A 19,282-nucleotide genomic window follows, 5' to 3' on the forward strand; every position below is an offset into this window, starting at 1 on the left:
AGCTAAGCTTACTATTTTACCACTTCACCATTTGGCTATTCTTAAAAGCCTACACCCCCAAATGCACGTACTTTCGAAATTTCCAAGTCTTTTGTGATGCTCTATCTTTATTAAATATTAGCTTAAAATTATTTGACGTTTGATAACAATTTGGGACTAAATGAAAGTCATATTTACAATATTCAAGTCTCCGTGCACGCCTATTCAATTATTACAGGCATTGTTGTGGGCAATCAAACAATAGAAGTGTTTAAGATAAGACAATGTCGTTTTAAGCACTTTGACCGTAAGTTTAACGATAATACAATCACACTTAAGATTTACGTGTTCGTTTGCGTACATGTTTAAACCATTTAGCAAAATTTTCTTGACATAACCTACCAACAAGTTATCGTTCCACCTATGTCATAATTTTTAGCATGTTTGTTGTTAAAAAGAGGTATAATATTGAAACCCCTGCATGTATTTATCAAAATATCATGCAAGCATGACATACAAAATACAATTTGATAACCTATCATGTAATCTGGAAAGCATAAGCCCTACATAAGAACAGATGATAATAAAAACCAAAACACGCGATATACTCTCCATAAATAAAACGTATTTACGTCAAGTCTCAGTGGGATTGCAGAGCGGAATGCGGAATTTCCAGTACAATTTAAAGTCATTAAATCATTTAAATCGTCAGTGGGAGAAAGGTTTCCAATTAAATCAAATGGAAAAATTTACGAACGGAATTTTTTTTAATAAAAACAAAACAAATTGAAGCTTTAATTTAAATTACATTATCCATAATCAACACACTGCCCTACGAGCATTAAAATAGTCAGTTGACTTCAGGATTTGGACGACCATTCATTTACCGCGTAACAATGGCCAGGTCATTAATAACAGCCGAAAGTGGTGCAGCAAGTACATTTACGATGACCAGCTATCCACTTTACATAACAAGGGTCCTTATGGACTTTAGGCTTAAAAGGCCTCCACACAAAACTACTACGGTAAAGTACGGCGCATTCGTTTACAAATAGACTATGTTTTTATAAGCAAAATAGCTGGGCGGAATCAATATTCCACGCTAGCCCTAATAATAACATAAAGCACATCTAAGACTGTATAATAAATTAAGTTGGTTTAATGATTCATTCAGAGTGTTGGGAGGCTTATGAACACATTCACTTTAAAGGTATGACACATATCTATATCACTGGTACATTTGAAAACAAAATAAAAAAACTAACAATAACATAACGCCCACGGAAATGACGAATTCCAACGCAGTGATTTAAAATATCGCTGAACTTGTTTACAATATTTGTTTAACACAAAACTCTAGTCTAATCCCCGGTCAAAAATGTTTATAAGTTTAAAGTTTGTCTTATCACAATTTAAAATTATACACCCACGCTTTTGTGTTTTTAAAAAAAAAAAAAATATTTTTGTTTCTAAAACACTAATAAATCTACTGTATATAAGATATGGTAAAATTATCAACTTTAAATGAAAAAATAAAGCCATAGCAAGCACGATTTTTTCTAAATCATTTATTTTTTTAAAATGACCGATAAGAAACAAAACTAAGCTTTATAGGATACACCCTCACTTTGGGTGGTCCTACAATATCTTCAAAATCTTTAAGGGACAGTTTTACTGACTTAAAACCACAAACACTACAAATAAAACGTAAACTTACCAAAAGTGTGTAGCTTTGCTATATCCGATCCGTCTTAGTAAGAGTCTCCAATGTTTAACGGTTGTTTCATTTATTCAATAAACCCAGTTTTGTTTACTTTTAAATTCCTAACTTAAACAAATCTGTTATAAATAAATAAAAGTTTATTAAATATTCTGTGTCAAAGTTTGCTGATATCGCATTTTCGGATTTGTCAACATATCAAAATTACAAATTTCGACTTTTAATTACCACTACGTAACCCGACTGCAGCCTATGCGGGTTTAATATGATCATCAGTTCAAACCTTGCTTATTAGTTTTGCTTTGATACTACGGATGACCTCTTTAATAATAGTTCTTCGCGCCTTTGTCGTTCGTTTATATTTGTACTTCACACACCATTTCTAACAAGTAGGCGTTACGAGATTTCAATGGCCTAGGTACACTAAGGGAAATTCGGGCTTAATTCTGAGGGCGTCATACACCCTTCCGACTGTACCAACAACGCAGGCTTACATTTCCTAAACACGCTTTTTAATTAAAAAATCCGAACCTTAAATTCTTTCTACTAAAAATACAGTTATCCCTAATATTCTAAGCTGAATATAACTAAGTTTTTACTTTTAATATAATACTGTTATTGTAAAAGGCGATTGAATAAATCATTAATGTAATAGCCAGTGGACATATCATGCAATAAAGGCAATAAAATCGTGATCCAGTTTTAAACAATAGAGACGCCAGTGCAGTGCTGTTCCACTATTTAACGACAAGGGAAAACTGACTTCAATCAAGCCGAAATCCCCGACAAAAAATTCCAAATTCGATTTCTAAAACAAAACATTTTTTCGTCTACTAATTAATTAATACAAGTGATAGGCACGCTTTTTGAGCCAGAGGCTTCGCTTTTACGTATTAATAAAGCGTTCTTATTTTGAATAAAGATACTGCTGGAAAATCGCGCAAATTTATTTAAAAGTCGTATTGCAGCACAAGTGAATGTAAAACCATTAGTATATAATTGTAATATAATGATAATTACCTGTTACTTATCGCTGTAAGCAATATTGTTATAAAAAACTTTTGCTATATTTGTCCCATATTTTAAATGAAATAAAAAGTAACAAAAATTTGTAAGTTATTAAAATAATATAAAAACGTAACAAGCCACGTTGTACTACATAGGTGCTATTAACAAAGTTTTTTCTTTAATAAAATGAGGCTATTAAAATACTTTTAAAATGAGGCTATTAAAATAAATTTTAGTTTCGCACGGCAACCCACTAATCAAGGCCACTCTTTATTCTGGCACAATACCAAATATTATATATCCATTCATGACCTATAGTTATTACTTTAACAGTTACCTCGATTTTCTAAGCCTGTTTGTTATTATAATACAACTTAACCACATTAAATACATTTCTTTGCTGAAGTACGAATAGTATCAACAAAATGCAACAATTTAAAAAATAAACTTAATCTCTGAAACCTAAACTAACTGAATTTGTAACCAATTAAATTTTAAGTTCTCTTTACTCCCATACAATAAAGTACGAGGCTTTGTCGTTTTTTCGTAATTTGCTTAGCGCCATTTGAAACTGTTGCTGTGATTGTTGAAGTGTTTGAAATGTAGGCCAGGCAAGCACGCCTTCAGTCGCTCGGTAAACATTATTCTTTACAATTTGGTTGGCTACCGCATAAGATTAATACAGGATTTACCGATAATAGTGCATAGTCACAAAGCTTAAACTGCACAGGATAAAGGCATTACCTCTAAACCTTGGTTAATGATTACAATACCTTTCTTAATTTCAAAACTGTCTGACGTTTGTATGAAATTGAAATATGATTAGTCAGCGTTTACCAAAAACTTATTATTTATGACAATAACACAGAAACTGTTTCAATACAGTTAATGTATTGGGTGACATATGACTAATTTTACCACAATCAATAATTTAATCAAATATTAATAGCGTGATGCGAGGCTCTGACCCATCTGTAAAATCCCACGCGATCTCTCAAATTCAAATATAACAAAATTGCCGCCATAAAATGCTTTTAAAATGCGTTGATATAAAACGTATACCAATAAACTTTAATTCTAGTGAAGCGTTTTTAATTGAGAGTTATCTTGTAATACTGTCAGACCGCTGACTAATTTCTAAACAGTAAATATTTAATCGCTGTATTGTCAATCTATTATGGGTTAATATCACCAAAATTATACTAAACCAGCTTACTCACAAACCTCCTGCTTACTCACAAAAAAACAGAAAATGGTTAAGTAATTTACAATAAAACGAAAGTTTTATGTTCTATTCAACATTTAATAGCATCTGATTCAATGAAAACTTTCGCTACATAACAGAAACCCCTCGAGAACATAACATCATCAAACCATGTGGCTTAATTTGATTAAAATATAAAAACGCTACTGCTCAACAGTAACTAGAGTCCGAAACAACTGCTGTGAACTGATACTCTACACGCTAAAACACAGGCCGCGTGTATACTACAAAACGCAAGTTTCTTTTTGTCGATATTTGATCAATTCGCTTGACGCTGCCTGCCCGCATATCTTTTATTCTCTGATCGTTTATTATCCACTGAGTTCTATTCTCTTTTCGAGCACGACTGGAATTGGGCTGTAGAAAAAGGCCCGATCGCGATAAAAACAAGTATAGCCACTTCAAATTCGTGTTGCATTTACTTGATGAGTCGCCGCTAGCTTGGTGCATCTTTTAAACCAATTCAAATCGATTGCTGTAACAAATAGCTTAGTATAAAAAAGCGCACATGACATTCCAGCGCTTTAATGGTAGAATTTTTATTTTTAAGTAAACGCATTTGTAAAAAAAAACTCAAAGCACTACACTATATTTAACTTTTTAAATCTAAGCTACAAAGATCCGTAAAAATATTGTTAAAAACGGCGCAGAATTATCCTCATATCTTGATATATCTACAACTAAACCATAGTTAAAATCTATTAATGTTTTATTACTTATAAAATATGATCAGCTAATAAAGTTGCCTGCTCTAAAAAAATACTAAAAGAAGAACAATACGATACGAACAGCAGTCAGATACTTCCTTAATGCCCTCCAGAGACATAAATTTAGTTCACTTCAGGGATATTATATTATTAACTCAACATGCTTATTCAATATAGATATTAATTTACAATGGGTTTAAAGACTTACTGTTATAAGCTTTTTTTACCAAATTTCGCTTTTTATTGCAGCAAAAAATCCTAACTGCTATTTTCATGCTGACTTAGACTACTTGATATATTTAATATGTAAAATTATATAGCTTTTTGCAAATATAAGTAAAAAAATTTTAAGCATTTAATATAAATTTTTAGTGTAAACGTGGCAATACGTAAAAAGATTTGAACTTGAATTGTTAGAGTTTGCAACAACTATATCTCAGACATTATAACTCACTTGCATAAAAAATCTGGATAGTATACCCCTGATAAACCTGCCTAGTTAAGTATTTTTCTTAGACTAAGGTTTTTGCATATATGTTTGTTACAGAATATCTGATCCGCATTTAATGTTTATAGAGTACATATTCTAAAGACATAATAAAGCTAATATACCAATAGCTTAGTTAAATGTGTGCAAAAAGCAATTTTAAAGTTTAGAATATAACAATCTTATTTGTACGCGTGGTTATAAATGATTAAGTACGTCTTCCAAAAATGCAACGCATAAATAATTCACTATATTTAAAATATTTCAGTAGGGAATTTCCCGTGTATGGCATTTGTCTTTAAATTTGTATCAAATCCCAATCTAACTTTAATATTTTTTTAAAGATAAAACGCATTTAAATTTTATTTTAGAACTACACATGTCATCAATTCTATTTAAATTATATGCTCAATAAACATATATGATGAAACTATCTGTTTTTTGTACGTGTCTATGACAAATGGTATATACAACTTAATATGTAGCTCGCAATTTAATGCCTAGTAAGGTATAATTCAAACTGGAAATACTATTAAAATAATTTTGTTAGATAGTGACACTTAAGGGCCTAAATAAAGTTTCTAATAAAACTAAATGTGCGATTACCAGCATTTACTACTAATCTGTCACGATTGGGCAAGCATCACGTGTATGAAATTGTAATACGAAAGATAAACAAACAACTAATAACATACGTTACAGGTTGTGGCCACCTACCTTAAGTAGGGTTGAATGTTTTCGTTAAAACATAAAAAATTAACAGTATTATAAAAATGGACAAAGTTTCTTTAGAGCTTGCATCTTTAATGCAACATTCTTCACGACCTGATATAAAACTGACTGCAATTGATAACGTTTTGGGACTAACTGCAAACCCCGAAGGAAGGAAGTTAATAGTTGAAAGCAAAGAGTTACTGGAAGCTGTTTTATCTCTTACTAAGGATAAATATGATTTAGCAGTCAAGGATTGTTATTCAATTCTTGTTAATTTAAGTGGAGATGAATATGCTGTCAAGCTTATGGTTGAACGATATAATCTATTTCCTGAGTTTGTAAAAGTAATCACAGATTCCAAATTTCAGCACTCTGACAAGGTGTGTGGTATTTTAAGCAATTTAACGAGAACAGATCAAGGTTCTAAAGAATTATCCAAACTTTTATTAAATTCGACGATTGAAACTCTTATTCCAAATCTTAAAGACCTTTTAAAAATATATTACAACTTGAACTTTAATGAAAACAAGCAAACGTTACATCATCTAGGCACAGTTATTTCAAATCTTACACGACTACCTGAAGTCCGACAACACATGATGGATCCTAAACAAAAATACATCAAATCCCTGTTATCTTTCTTACAATATAAAGAGTCAGCAATTAGAAGAGAGGCAGTAGCTGCAATTTTAAGGAATTGTTCCTTCGAATATGAGCATCATTTGTGGTTACTTGGAGACGATGTTGATCTTCTTTCTCATGTGTTGTTGCCTCTTGCAGGTCCGGAAGAATTCGATGAAGATGAGATGGACCAACTGCCTATTGATTTGCAATATCTTCCTTCAGACAAAACTAGGGAGCCTGATCCAGTTGTTCGCAAACTTTTAGTCGAGACTGTTACACTGTTGTGTGCAGATGCACCCGGTAGAAAAATTGTTAAGTCAAAAAATGTGTACTTGATAATCCGGGAGCTGCATAGATGGGAGGAAGAAAATAAAGTTGAAGAAATGTGTGAAGCTTGCGAAAGACTCGTTGAGATTTTAATATCAGACGAGCCTGAAGAGGAAATGCAAAATCTGTTAACATGCAACATCCCAGAAAAGTATAAAAAACTTTATGAAGCAGATAAAGTGGAGTAGAAATTTTTACTGATTTGTTTTAAATAGGCAGCTATAATTAAAAATAACCTGTTAATTTATGGTAAAAAAAAAACAAATACAGACTTAGCTGTAAACATTTATAAATCTGTTGTATATTTAATAAATTGTTTATGTACTGGACATTTTTTGACTTCTATTTCAAACAGGAGAACTACAATATGTTGATAGTTAAAATAATAAACTAAATGCAGTTGCTTTAATCTTCATGTAATTTAGTTAACAAAACAACTTAAAAAACACAAATTAACCACTAGTTGGTAACAGAAATTAATTTGCTGGGTTATATTTATGTCTACTATTATACCAACATATTTTTTTAACACAATCCTTTTAAATTAAGTATATATATCCAAACCAATGAAAGCCATATTTTTTGTTTACAAATACATTCAGAATATATAAAAAAGCTAAAATTGTATGGTTTATTGTTTTTAACACTTTTATTTTTTTCTTGAATTTGAACAAAAAAAATTATTAAGTCAAAATTCTTCACTGCAATCAATTAGCTCATGGGTAACTAATAACAAAGGTTAATTAGAAGCATTGCTTGCCATGAAATCCTATGATTGTTTAAAATATTTACAAATTGTTTTAAATATTTAGCGGCTGACTGGTTTAAGTGGGGTAGTAGCATACGCTGCATCAGCAAAAAGGGAATGATAGTTAACTACAGGAACATAGGCTGCTGTTATCATATTACCAGCAAAATACCGTCCATGTAATGCAGCTACTGAATTACCAGCCGCTTCAACGCTGTCACATTTTACATACACATTCCCTTGCGATTGTTTATCAACATATACATGCAACACACCACCGTGACGCTGGCATTCTTCAACAACATCATCTCTAATTTCATCATCCCATCCCTTGCCATTTTCCTTCTGTGGATCAAACATGTTAGATAATTGAAAACAAGGTGTTGCAATTGGTGGAGCAGTTGCATTTGCAGTTTGGGCTTGCGGAAGACCCATGCCCATGGACTGACCAAGCCAAAGTGCTTGCTTTGCTGCACTTGGAACTTCCAATCCTGTGCCCTCTGCAAGTTTAGCCATAAGTTGGAGACGTCCTGTTGTCCCCAAATCAATACCTGCTCTTTCAACTGTTTCATTATCAAGAAAAGAGGGACCACCCATCCCTGCAAGTGCTGCAAAATCGGTTGAATGTCCAACTGTATTTAGTTTAATTGATTTTCCAGCAATTTCAAAACCATTAAGTTGTTCCAGGGCTTTTTTCGCACAATCAGCCTCTGCAAATGTAATAAATCCATACCCACGAGACACACCGGTGTCACCATCTTTAATAATTTGCACTTGCTCAATTCTACCAAATGGAGAAAAGATTCCTTTTAACATTTCTTCTGTAATATTTTCATGCAAGGAACCAACATAAAGTTTAGTTGGCCCTTGGGCTGCTTTCTGTAATGTCATTTGAACTGCTGCAACTTTGTTTTTCTCTGATTGTGTTGGCTGTACAACTATCGGCACACCAAGTAGCTTTTGACCAGATAAACCAAGAGCAAGTGGAATAGATTCAAGGTCTTTAAACTCAACATAGCAAATTCCTTTAGATCTTTTTGAATGTTTATCCTGAATCAATTTTACTTCTCTGACTTTTCCAACGGCTGAAAAAAATTCTTCAAGATCTCTGGACCGGATGCGTTGTGAGAGTTGCATGCAGAAGACAGTTCTAGCATCCCGATCAGGTGGACTAGGAGATCTTACTTTTGGTGGAGGAGTTGGGGTTCTTCGCTTTGGACTTCTGTGTCTCGGTGACCTGCTTCTTCTACGGCGATCACGAGATCTGCTATGTTTTCTATCTGAGCGATGTCGTCTCTCGCGACTTCTTGATCTAGAGTGGTGGTGTCTGCGATGACGACTTCCACTTCTGCTTCTTTTTCGGGACTTTCTTTCACTTTTGCTCTTGCTTCTCTCCCTTTTTTCGCTTTCCCTTTTTAAGGTAGCTTCAAGCATTGCTTCAACATCCAAATCGTCGGCCATTTTTGTGAGTTAATTGCTTAGGGTCAATAACTCTATTTATCAAAGAAAATTTTAGAATTAATCCTAGTTTCAAATTACCAATCTTTTACAAAATATTGCTAAATTATTAAAGGGAAAATAAAACATTATTGTGTACTTTGTGTAGTGAAAATATGGTTATCATCTAAATGGCATAACTTACGATAATGTAGAAGTAATAAATATTGTTCTTGGGGTGCTGATTCCAGCTACCAATATCTAGTCATATATATAAACAATAACGATTAATAAATAACAAGGTGGCTTTTGTATAATAAGTGCAACAGTTTACTACCACACCATTTTTGATTAAGGTTAAACCATCATAAATCATGTATAAAAAATGTTTAATGGGTATTTAAAATAAAAACCTTCATTATTGTTCTTTTTAATCCTTGTTGTACGCAAACCCATATGTCTGAAATTTATAAATTGATTTAACATTATTGAGTTAGAAATAGTATAAAAATGACGAGTTAATACATTTTACCAACCGAAATATCTTGACCCAGTCAGTCAACCTAAATATACGTTTTGATTTAATATAAATGGTTTATATATAATGTTTAAGAGGCTGTTTCCCCTTCCCTAAACTTAGATTTTTTTAATAAACACCAGATTATGAAAAAGAAAAAGTTATACGATAATAATAAGTAAACTTTTTAATTCAGAATACATTGAGCTTACAAAGAGAGATTTATCTTTAAAATAAATATGGCAGTTACTGTATTACATTGTTAAATACACTAACATCTTGATTCCATTTCTGATGATGATTCCATAGCGCATTTAAGATGGCAAAACTGCACAATATGATAAAGAAATTTAAAATTTGGGTAAAAAGATACTTTAATTTTTTAATTCTTTACCAAAGCGATTCGATTTAAATTATACTTATGAATATTATTCACTATTGCTAAACTTATTAATGTTAAATAAAACTATAAACGGGCATTTGTCAGTTTGTTAACTTGACGTTTACCATTATAACAGAAATGAACTTCTTTGCAAAAACCGAAACAAGAACTTCAAGGACTTTCTAATATTACAAAATAGTAAGTATTAAATTGTATCATAAATACTTTTTTTTACTAGTTTTTTTAAATTTTTTTTGTTAGTATAATAAACCTTAATAAAAAAATCATTAGGAATTAACCGATCATACTGTTATAACTGTATAAGCAGAATCAAATAGCCAGACATTATTATAGGCCGCAAGTTTAAAACAAAATTAAGAAAACAGAAAAATAATAAATTTATGCCCGCTAAAAACCTTTTTAAGAAGTCCATTGTACAACAGCTGACCCGACTTTTAACCTGTTAAAACAAAAAAGGACCAACTAAGCGCAGACAAAATAAGCCGCCATTGCAAGTAGCAAACGAAAACGTTTTGTGCAACTCTACAGAGGCTTGTTTGAGACTACATTCTTGAATTTCTGGTGCGGAACATAATTATATTGATGACGAAATCATATTTTACCATTTTTTTTATTTATGAAAACACAAATTAATTCCATTTAAATGTTTTTTTTAACCTAGCATTTATAGTTTTTGGTATTTGCTTTTCGATAATAAAACTATTTTGTCATAAAGCAGGTAAATTATGTCGTCATAAGCAGGGAATTCCCCTTAAGTAGGGCTACATTACACAAAAAAACAAGTACACAAATTTGCTTTTAGCCATTTTATAATTAATTGTTATTGCGAATTTTCTATTTTGGTATGTTATTGTAATAATATGTTGCGTTTAATAACTTTCGATATTCGAGGTACTTTGATAAAAGAGCTGGCCAGCGTAGGGGATCAATACTGTTTCGCACTAAATAATTTCTTATCAATTAAAGCAGATAGCTCTGAGCTAAGCGAAACTTTTTGGAAGGTTTACAAAACTCATATGCGAAATAGTCCCCTTTTTGGCCACATCGAAAAAATACCAGCAAAGCAATGGTGGTATAGGGTTTTTGTTGCAACAATGATTGAGGCTCAAGTTATTTCACACAGTAATATAAATACACAGAAACTACCTAAACAACGTGTGGATGGCTTACCTGACAACTTAACGAATATAGACCAAGCATTTGAATATGTTTATGATAATTATCAATGGAAAAAAACTCCACATTCTAAAGAACTGCTACAAGATATTAACAAATTAAAGGCAAAGCATCCTTTACATGTTGGGGTCATTTCCAATACTGATGATCGAGCTGCAAATGTATTACAAACTAAGGGTAGAAATTTTTATTTTTTAAGAAATTTTTGGTTAATAAGAAATGTGTTTATAAACAAAAAAATTTATAAAACATTAATTCTAAGCTTAATCCTAATGCACCAATTAAAAAACTAATTTAATTTCTAAATTTTTATTTAAAATAAAAACTAATCATATTAAAACACTTATAGGTTTGTTGAATTATCTGGACTTCATAGTGACATCATACGAAGTTGGTGTCGAAAAACCAGATCCAAAAATATTTAAACATGCCTTAAACCAAGGTTCTACATTATTAAAACAAGACTTAAAACCAATTCAAATGCTGCATATTGGTGACCATTTAAATAATGATTATTTTGGTGCAAAGGATTTCGGCTGCCATTGTTTATTGTTAGATCCACTATGTGTACACAAAGAGAATAAAAAAGTTCAACATGAACACTGTATAGAAAATTTAACACATGTTATGCCATATATAAAAGCTTTAACATAAATAAAAATTCAATCTTTTATGTGTAGCATTTATATTTTTACAGTTGTGTCTGATTTTAGTTTTAACTATATATATGTATGGTGTATATTAATCAAAAATGATTAATTTTCTGATATGTTTTCAATTTTTTTTAACTTGTGTTGTTGTAAATTTAAAAAGAGTAATTAAATCAAAATGAATTCTTTGCATAACATTCTTCCTGTGGAGAGAGTTAAAGCATTGGTAAAAACTTGGCTAAAAGAGGATGTTCCCAATTTTGATTATGGAGGATTAGTGGTTGGAAATAAACAAGAAACTGCACAATTGTTAATGAAATCTTCTGGCATGATTGCTGGAATACCCTTTTTTGATGCTATATTTAAGGAATTAGACTGTAAGGTGACAAACAGAGAATATATTTATTACCATAATAAAGTATAATAGTTCATTTTCATGCATATTTTATCATATAGTGGTCATGCAAAAATACCCTGTAAAATTGTGTTAACAAATTTACAAGAAATGCCGATACAATTTTGTTATTTATTGTTCTTATTAATTGTACTCTGTAAAATAATATTGTTCATTAAGGTGGAGTGGCTTATAAATAAAAGTGATGCTTTTCACGATATTTCAAAACCAAAAAGAATAGCCCTTGTTCACGGTGAGGCAAAGAACATATTGCTTGGGGAAAGAACTGCTCTTAACTGTTTGTGTAGAGCAAGTGGAGTGGCAACCACTTCAAATCAATTTGTATCACTAGCTAAAAAAGTAGGTAAGGCAAAAAATAAAATATTTTGATGGATAAATACACTTTTTAATTTGGTGCTTTGTGACAAATTGTTGGTAATGATAAATTATGCTGTGAATGATTAATAAAATGTATGCAGATTTGTTGAGAATTATTAGTTAAAAGAATTAAAATTTGGGCCTCTGTCATTGGCATAGTTATAGATTAATAAATGGCTGTTTAACATTTTTGTAGGCTGGAAAGGAAAACTTGCAGGTACAAGAAAAACAACACCAGGTTTCCGATTAGTTGAAAAATATGCATTGCTTGTAGCTGGGGCAGATACACATCGCTACAACCTTTCTTCTATGGTGATGCTAAAGGACAATCACATTTGGTCATCAGGGTCAATTGCAAAGGTGGAGCATAGCTGAATGTTTTGGTTTTTAAAAAAAGTTTTAAGCCTAACAATTATTTATTTGGATATCGGATAAAGGAAAATTTTTGCAGAAAATTTACATTACATCATTCAAGATGTTTCAAAGTTAATGGGGAAATATATTTTTTTTTGTCATTTGGGTTTTTTATTTTATCTTATAGATATATATTTATTTTTTTTAATTTGTAGGCAGTAGAATCTGTTAAATCAAAGGCTGGATTTAGCATCAAAGTTGAAGTTGAATGTCAAAGTTTGGAGGAAGGGGTGGAAGCAGCGGAGGCAGGAGCTGATGTTGTGATGTTTGACAATTTTCTTCCGGAAGTAAAATAAAATTTTTTAAGAATGAAATTAAATGTATCGTATGACATAAATTTTAGCCTCATAAGTTTTGACGACGGTATTAGAATAGTAATAAAAACATTTACTTAGATTATCAATAAAAATTCCTTTTTAGGATCTGCACAAGGCTGCGAAATCCCTAAAAAAACTTTATCCCCACATACCAATTGAAGCAAGTGGTGGAATAACTTTGGACAACTTTACCACTTTTTGTGGACCTAACGTTGACATTATTTCTACATCTAAAGTAGTGCAGGGATATCCTGTAATTGATTTTTCATTAAAAATATTAAAAAAATAAAAAAACTTTTTTGTTTTGATTTATGTGCACTAATGTTTTTTTAATGTAACTGCATAAGCAGCGCATATTTCCATAGTTGTTTATAGTAAAAATTCAAAAAAACGTTAATTAAATTAATTTGTAGCAACACTTGTAATGCTTTTTTTACTAATTTAATTACGTTTTCACATTTTAAACAATTTTAGGGCTTTAAAGTTCTATGCAACTATTGATTATTTTAATGCTAATACATAATATGCAAAGACGGAAGATAATTCTAAAAACACAGGCCTTAAGGAAAATTCTGTGAATGTTTAATTAAATTAAATAAAAGCTGTAATTCTTGGTATTTTATAGGGGTTGAATAATACACGCACAACAGGCCCAAATTTTGATCATATTCCACAACTTTAAAGTAACCCATTTTGGACATTAAAACATGTACTAATAAATAAACCAGCACTAATCAAGCGTGTTTAAATAAGTTAGTCAAAAAAATATTAATCTGTGCAATGTTGCATTTCTTTATTAAGTGTAAAACTTCATGCAAGTTAACTTTATACAAGTAATCGACTAAATCGATCTTCGATTACTACTACAACCAAAATATTATGAAGTAATCAAAACTTATGATTTTTAAAGAACTAACTTCCATAGTGTTATTTAAAGAAATAAGACTAATTTTATGTAAAATGGTGTTTAGTTGTAGACATTCATAGACTCCTAAAAAAGGAGACTAAAATTAATTAACCAGTTTACCAAATAAAACCATTTGTTAAAAAAAAAATTTTGCTTAAGATACCCCTATTCGAATGTCTCTCATATGCCAACTAACGGCAGTTTTACAATGCAAAAACGAAATTTAAATTAAATATATTGTGGACTATTTCTAAATTAAATAAATAAATTTATTAATTTTTAGCAACAAACATCTTGTTGACCTAATAATAACTTTGCCACATTTTTTACAAAGTTTCAATTTACGAAGTTATGTAATTATATGTATAAAGATAACCTTGGTTATTGTTCAGGTAGAGTAAAGGCCAAATTAACTTGAATATTTTTCATATAGACTACTAACCGAAAAAAGTTGGGAATTAAACCTGTTTTTTTGAGAAATGAGGTTTTAATTTGCCGACGATGGACAGTACGAAAACGACAAAAGTTTAAAAAGAAAAAAAACATATTTATAAGAACGTGAATTGATTATAACGGAAAGTTAAATAAAGTTTGTTATTTACAATATAATGTATTTTACGAAAATTTTTATCATAAGTTAATGATTTACATATTTATTGTACCTTGGCCAATATTTAAACTCGTGTTTACCGAGGTTTGAATTTCGCATGAAGGTCAAATCTTAAAATAATTAGCTGTTGTTATTAAATATACAAAGCAAATTTAAAGTTTTAAACCTTTAGTAAAATGTTAAATTTAAAAAAAAATTGCGTCTATTTTAATTTTATTTTTTTCTTCCCCATTTTTAAAAGTTACAGATATCGATTACAAACAATATCATTTATAAAAAGGATTGAGTTTAAACAACGTGAATCACCAAGAAAGAAAACCAAGTTTTTACTCTTTGTTTTTTTGTGTTTTGGGAGCGAGTTGAGGTAGCGTAATATTATCTATCTATAAAAAAAGAAACCGGGTGTTTTGTTTAAAAGGTTAAATTTAAAACTTGTTTTCATTAACGCTAGGCTGACATTAAAAAGAAGTGTTTAATACAGTATTGCATGCAAAGTAGATTTTTTTAAAGGTAGTAAACCGCCGACTAGAATAAACTTTTACTGCCTATTATTTCGATTGAAAGCGTTTAGAAAGCGTAAATCTATTGTAAATAAAATATATGCAAACATATAAGTTCTTTGTAGGCATTATAAAACACTCTACAATTTAATTTCAAATTGTATAGTTAGTTATAAAGCATTTATTTTAGTGCCTTATGTTTTAAGTAGATAAAAAATATAAAAACATGGAGGAACCTAACACTCAAAAAAGTAAAAGGGTGCCTACAGCTAAGACTTCACCACCTCCAGTTGGTGGGTTTAAAATATAAAATTAATTATTATTAATTTTACTAAAATGCGTTTTAATTCTTTTAGCTGAAAGAAAAATTTTTATCATTCTTACAATTCAGGTAAGAAAGGTATTAAAAATAAACCCAACTTGCTGCACATGACTATTACATTGCTTTTGTTTGCAGGATGTCGAAAGTATTGAAAAAGTTCATAAAACCATAAAACAAGATGCTGACCTGTTACAGAACATTGCGAAACACCTTGGGTTCGAAATTATTCAAAAACATACACAAAAAATAGAAAAAGCTTCAAACATTCTTGAGATTGGTATGTTTTCAATTTTTTTTATTCCTAAAAAAAGTTAAGTAAGTTATTTTAAATATAAATTTATTTGGCAAAATACTGTTAACTATAGCTTTCTTTGAATTGTGATATAGTTTTTTTTGTCCTCTAAATTAAGGATAGCAAATTACTGTGGTATTGACAAAATTACCCTATTTTTTTAGAAAAAAATAAATTTAACGAATTCGAAAAGGTCAATCAACTTTTCTGTTGTATCTTGACTTACCACAAAACTGTCAAAAAAGGTTTTTCGGAAGAAGCCGTGTGGGAAAACTTTACTAAACATTTTAATGGAAACAACTGTCAGGCATTGGTCGAAAAACCGAAGGTGTTTTTAGTCCAGGTTTGGTTCAATTTATCATTGCTTCTGATTACTATTTTTTTAGTAAAAGTACAGAACAGAATTTTTGATTATAAACATTAACATTGATTTATAAGATTTATAAGCCCCCAAAAAACAACAAGAGAAGATATTCAGCAAAAGGAACAACTCCTATTACAATTGCTGTCGAATCAGAAGTTATGATATTACTGTCAACTCTAAAACGTCAGTAACTTTTTACATATGTATTTAAAATAATTTATTTATGAATTAATTTACACATGTTCAAAATTAACCATTAATATTTAAGTAAAAAAACAAGAGTCAGCCAGCAATAGTGCCTTTGTAAACTTGTTACATGAAGAAATAACAAGAGAAGAAAATAGTCTTGACATTTTAAAGGTACTCAAGTATACTTTTAATCAGATTTTCTATGTCGATAACTAGCATAAAGTTACCATTTCCTAATAATTAACAGGTGGTTACCAAAATTAACGACGTCAGATTTTTAAATGAAGACACCAAAAACATTCCAGTGCACATTTTCAGCCGTTTGACAAAACCACTTATTCTTAGAGAAGGCAGTTCTGACATTGACTTAGACCATTATGAGGTGATGAACAACTACGCAGATGGATTGTTTCTTATATTTGAGATGGAGGTAAGAAAAGTCTTAAAGCTAATTTTCCGTTCAATAATTTAGTAAAACTTAATTTTAAAATTAAGGTCTGGGGAGCAAAAGTTGATTCAAAATTACTTGTCGCAGCCATCGAAAATTTTGGATTTTACTGTCAAATTGAACGACCCCAAACAGAAAAAGAGCAAAAAAAAGAAAGAGCACTTGGAAAATGGTATATTATTTTTTTAATTTTTTTTTAAATTAATAAAAATAAAAATATTTCAGCAAAAAGGGGAAGCAATAGGTTGAAGTATTTTGGGTGTGCCATGTTGTCACATGGATCAAAAGATACATTACAACTAAAAAGCGAAGTTAATATCAATCGATCGGATTTCATCGAATGTTTCAAAAACTTTAATTGTCCCGTATTTGTTTTAATTGACGTAAGTTAGGTTTTTTGTTTTATTACCGTAATAGTAAATCCATATTTCAATTTCAACACGCCAGTAAGTTTTACTTTTGTATAAAAAAAGGCGTGCAATGGAGATAGAGATGACAATGTTGATTACATAAATCAATTTCCTCGAACAAGCTCGAGCGACGAAACATCTCCTGAGTCGAATAGACCGCGTACTGATCTTATTGTTGTAAGCCCAAATATATATTCTTTACAAGTGCTATACTTTTTACAAATGCTCTTATGCAGGATTGGGCAACATTCCACACAGCAGGCGCTGGACAACATTCCACACAGCAGGCGACAGTAAATCAAGATCAGGTTGGTTACTATCCATAAAAATATTGGCATTACAAAAACCTAATTTGCATGATACAGTGGCATGTTCGTATATAACTAAAAATAAATACTAACTTTGAGTCCCTTTTTATTTAAAACTTGTTGTTTTATAAATACCTCCTGTATTTTTTTTTAGACACAAGACAACATCAACAATGCTGATATAATAAAAGTTGATTTAAACTATGACATGGTTATCGCAAATGCATCAACAACAAGTAAACTTTGTTAAAGTGTATTGCATAAAACAAGTTTTATTATAATTAGTTTTTTTAAGCAAGCTTTAATGGTCATCAAATTGTTTATTTTGTGTAGTTACAACATATGTGTACCGTTTAATAAGCATTTTTTTTCTAAAACTAAGCCTATGCTGCATACTCATCAGACAAATATGGGTCACAATTTACAAAACAGTTTTGTGAAAACTTGAATAACCTTCAAGAAAATGAGAAAAAGGAGCTGACACAGGTGAGGTTGTTATTGAGTAAACTGTTAATAATAATTCATAACACTTGTTGGTTTTAATTACTTAAAGAACATAAAGTTTTGTTTAAATATTTTTTGTAGATTTTAACTGAAGTTAACAAATCAGTCAGTGAGGAGGCCATCGAAGTTACTTCTACTCACATGACTAGAACAGTTAAACAGATGCCATCTTTTTGCTCAACATTGCGAAAGAAGTTTTTCTTGACAAAAAGGCAAGCTTTATATAAACTGGCTGAACTATTATAGTTACTTGATTTTTAAAACTTTTTGTACTTGTTTTTTTTTTAGAACCTATAGTGATACAGAGAAGGAATTGCATCGAAACTTCGGAAAAAGTAGAATTGTGAAAGAAGCAAGTAAGAGTTTTGAAATAAACACAATTTTCAAAGTTTTTCAAAGGTAAGTTCACGAACTGTCAGTGATTTTAATTAAAATGTAAGTTTGACTATTTACGACATTGGTAGTTGTCTGTATCTGTTCACAAAAAATAAAATAAACGTTTTTTTTAAATTAATGTGTTTTAAATAATTAGAACAAACGTCAGATGAGCCTTGTCGCGTTACAATTCTTTGAATTTTTTTAACTTTTTATAAAAGAAACCAGAAAACAGGATTTAAAGACTTGTACATTGAGTGCATGACAACACAGAATGAAGTATCACGGGTCGAGGCTGAGTTGACTTTCAATAAAAAGTATTTTATCTACAAGGTTTGTAAGAAAAACCAATCTTCGGCTGTGCCCTTTGTTTGCAACCACCGGGTTACTTGCGATTCTTGTGCTAAAGAACAGGAAAGCTGTGCAGAGCCAGGCTGTGATGAAAACGTTAAATTGTAGATTTAAAGTTTAATGATTAAATTTGTTTAGAGCTATGTAATTAGATTAAAAAAATAATAAGTTAACCTTTTAAGATGTTCGGTAGATGTTTAAACTTATACTAATCCCAAATAATTAATATATTGTAAATAGTATAAATGTTTAAACTTTTATTAACCCCAAATGTTGTAATATTGTTTTGTACAGTATAATTTTAGTTTTAGCACCTTAAAGTGAATAAATGTGTACCAAATATATCTTGTTTTTTTTTGCTCGCACTTAAAGGAATTTTTTTTCAATATTTTAAAAGATCACCCTGGACATTCTATACAGTTTAGGTGAACGATTAAC

At 30.5% G+C, this 19,282-nt stretch overlaps 5 protein-coding genes across 9 annotated transcripts; 4 read left to right on the forward strand and 1 right to left on the reverse strand.

Annotated features, from left to right (window-relative positions):
• Positions 1–5,837: 5,837 nt before the first annotated feature.
• On the forward strand, positions 5,838–7,427 carry LOC145762428 (co-chaperone protein HGH1 homolog). The gene has a single exon (XM_082574650.1). The coding sequence runs from the start codon at positions 5,939–5,941 to the stop codon at positions 7,016–7,018; it is 1,080 nt and encodes a 359-aa protein (XP_082430776.1). The 5' UTR covers positions 5,838–5,938; the 3' UTR covers positions 7,019–7,427.
• Positions 7,428–7,438: 11 nt separating this feature from the next.
• Positions 7,439–10,403, reverse strand: LOC145762412 (RNA-binding protein 39-like). Its single transcript, XM_082574649.1, has 5 exons — positions 10,331–10,403; positions 10,040–10,096; positions 9,429–9,860; positions 9,221–9,276; positions 7,439–9,071 (listed from the first exon to the last, which is right to left on the reverse strand). The coding sequence occupies exon 5, from the start codon at positions 9,037–9,039 to the stop codon at positions 7,639–7,641; it is 1,401 nt and encodes a 466-aa protein (XP_082430775.1). The 5' UTR covers positions 9,040–9,071; positions 9,221–9,276; positions 9,429–9,860; positions 10,040–10,096; positions 10,331–10,403; the 3' UTR covers positions 7,439–7,638.
• Positions 10,404–10,717: 314 nt separating this feature from the next.
• LOC145751622 (haloacid dehalogenase-like hydrolase domain-containing protein 3) lies at positions 10,718–11,905 on the forward strand. Its single transcript, XM_082567811.1, has 2 exons — positions 10,718–11,288; positions 11,461–11,905. Exons 1-2 carry the CDS (start codon positions 10,796–10,798, stop codon positions 11,763–11,765), a joined length of 798 nt encoding a protein of 265 aa, XP_082423937.1. The 5' UTR covers positions 10,718–10,795; the 3' UTR covers positions 11,766–11,905.
• On the forward strand, positions 11,796–13,856 carry LOC145751611 (nicotinate-nucleotide pyrophosphorylase [carboxylating]-like). Its single transcript, XM_082567800.1, has 5 exons — positions 11,796–12,143; positions 12,336–12,519; positions 12,730–12,893; positions 13,103–13,234; positions 13,368–13,856. The coding sequence occupies exons 1-5, from the start codon at positions 11,940–11,942 to the stop codon at positions 13,551–13,553; spliced, it is 870 nt and encodes a 289-aa protein (XP_082423926.1). The 5' UTR covers positions 11,796–11,939; the 3' UTR covers positions 13,554–13,856.
• A 1,329-nt stretch (positions 13,857–15,185) lies between these two features.
• On the forward strand, positions 15,186–19,169 carry LOC145756799 (uncharacterized). Of its 5 annotated transcripts, none has more exons than XM_082572394.1 (11): positions 16,457–16,619; positions 16,696–16,878; positions 16,944–17,068; positions 17,122–17,279; positions 17,370–17,483; positions 17,543–17,614; positions 17,769–17,850; positions 17,997–18,100; positions 18,200–18,330; positions 18,407–18,517; positions 18,715–19,169. In XM_082572394.1, exons 2-11 carry the CDS (start codon positions 16,850–16,852, stop codon positions 18,950–18,952), a joined length of 1,164 nt encoding a protein of 387 aa, XP_082428520.1. In that variant the 5' UTR covers positions 16,457–16,619; positions 16,696–16,849; the 3' UTR covers positions 18,953–19,169. The 5 variants fall into 5 exon arrangements, 3 of the variants coding, with proteins under 3 accessions (XP_082428520.1, XP_082428522.1, XP_082428521.1); XM_082572396.1 differs by having other exon boundaries at positions 18,651–18,788; XR_014284928.1 differs by lacking the exons at positions 17,769–17,850; positions 17,997–18,100; positions 18,200–18,330; positions 18,407–18,517; positions 18,715–19,169 and adding exons at positions 15,186–15,574; positions 15,638–15,672; positions 15,739–15,880; positions 16,060–16,238; positions 16,334–16,442 and having other exon boundaries at positions 16,528–16,619; positions 17,122–17,483; positions 17,543–17,576.
• Positions 19,170–19,282: the final 113 nt, after the last annotated feature.

Source organism: Corella eumyota, chromosome 1, assembly GCF_963082875.1.
Source record: "Corella eumyota chromosome 1, kaCorEumy4.1, whole genome shotgun sequence".
NCBI classification, from domain to species: domain Eukaryota; kingdom Metazoa; phylum Chordata; class Ascidiacea; order Phlebobranchia; family Corellidae; genus Corella; species Corella eumyota.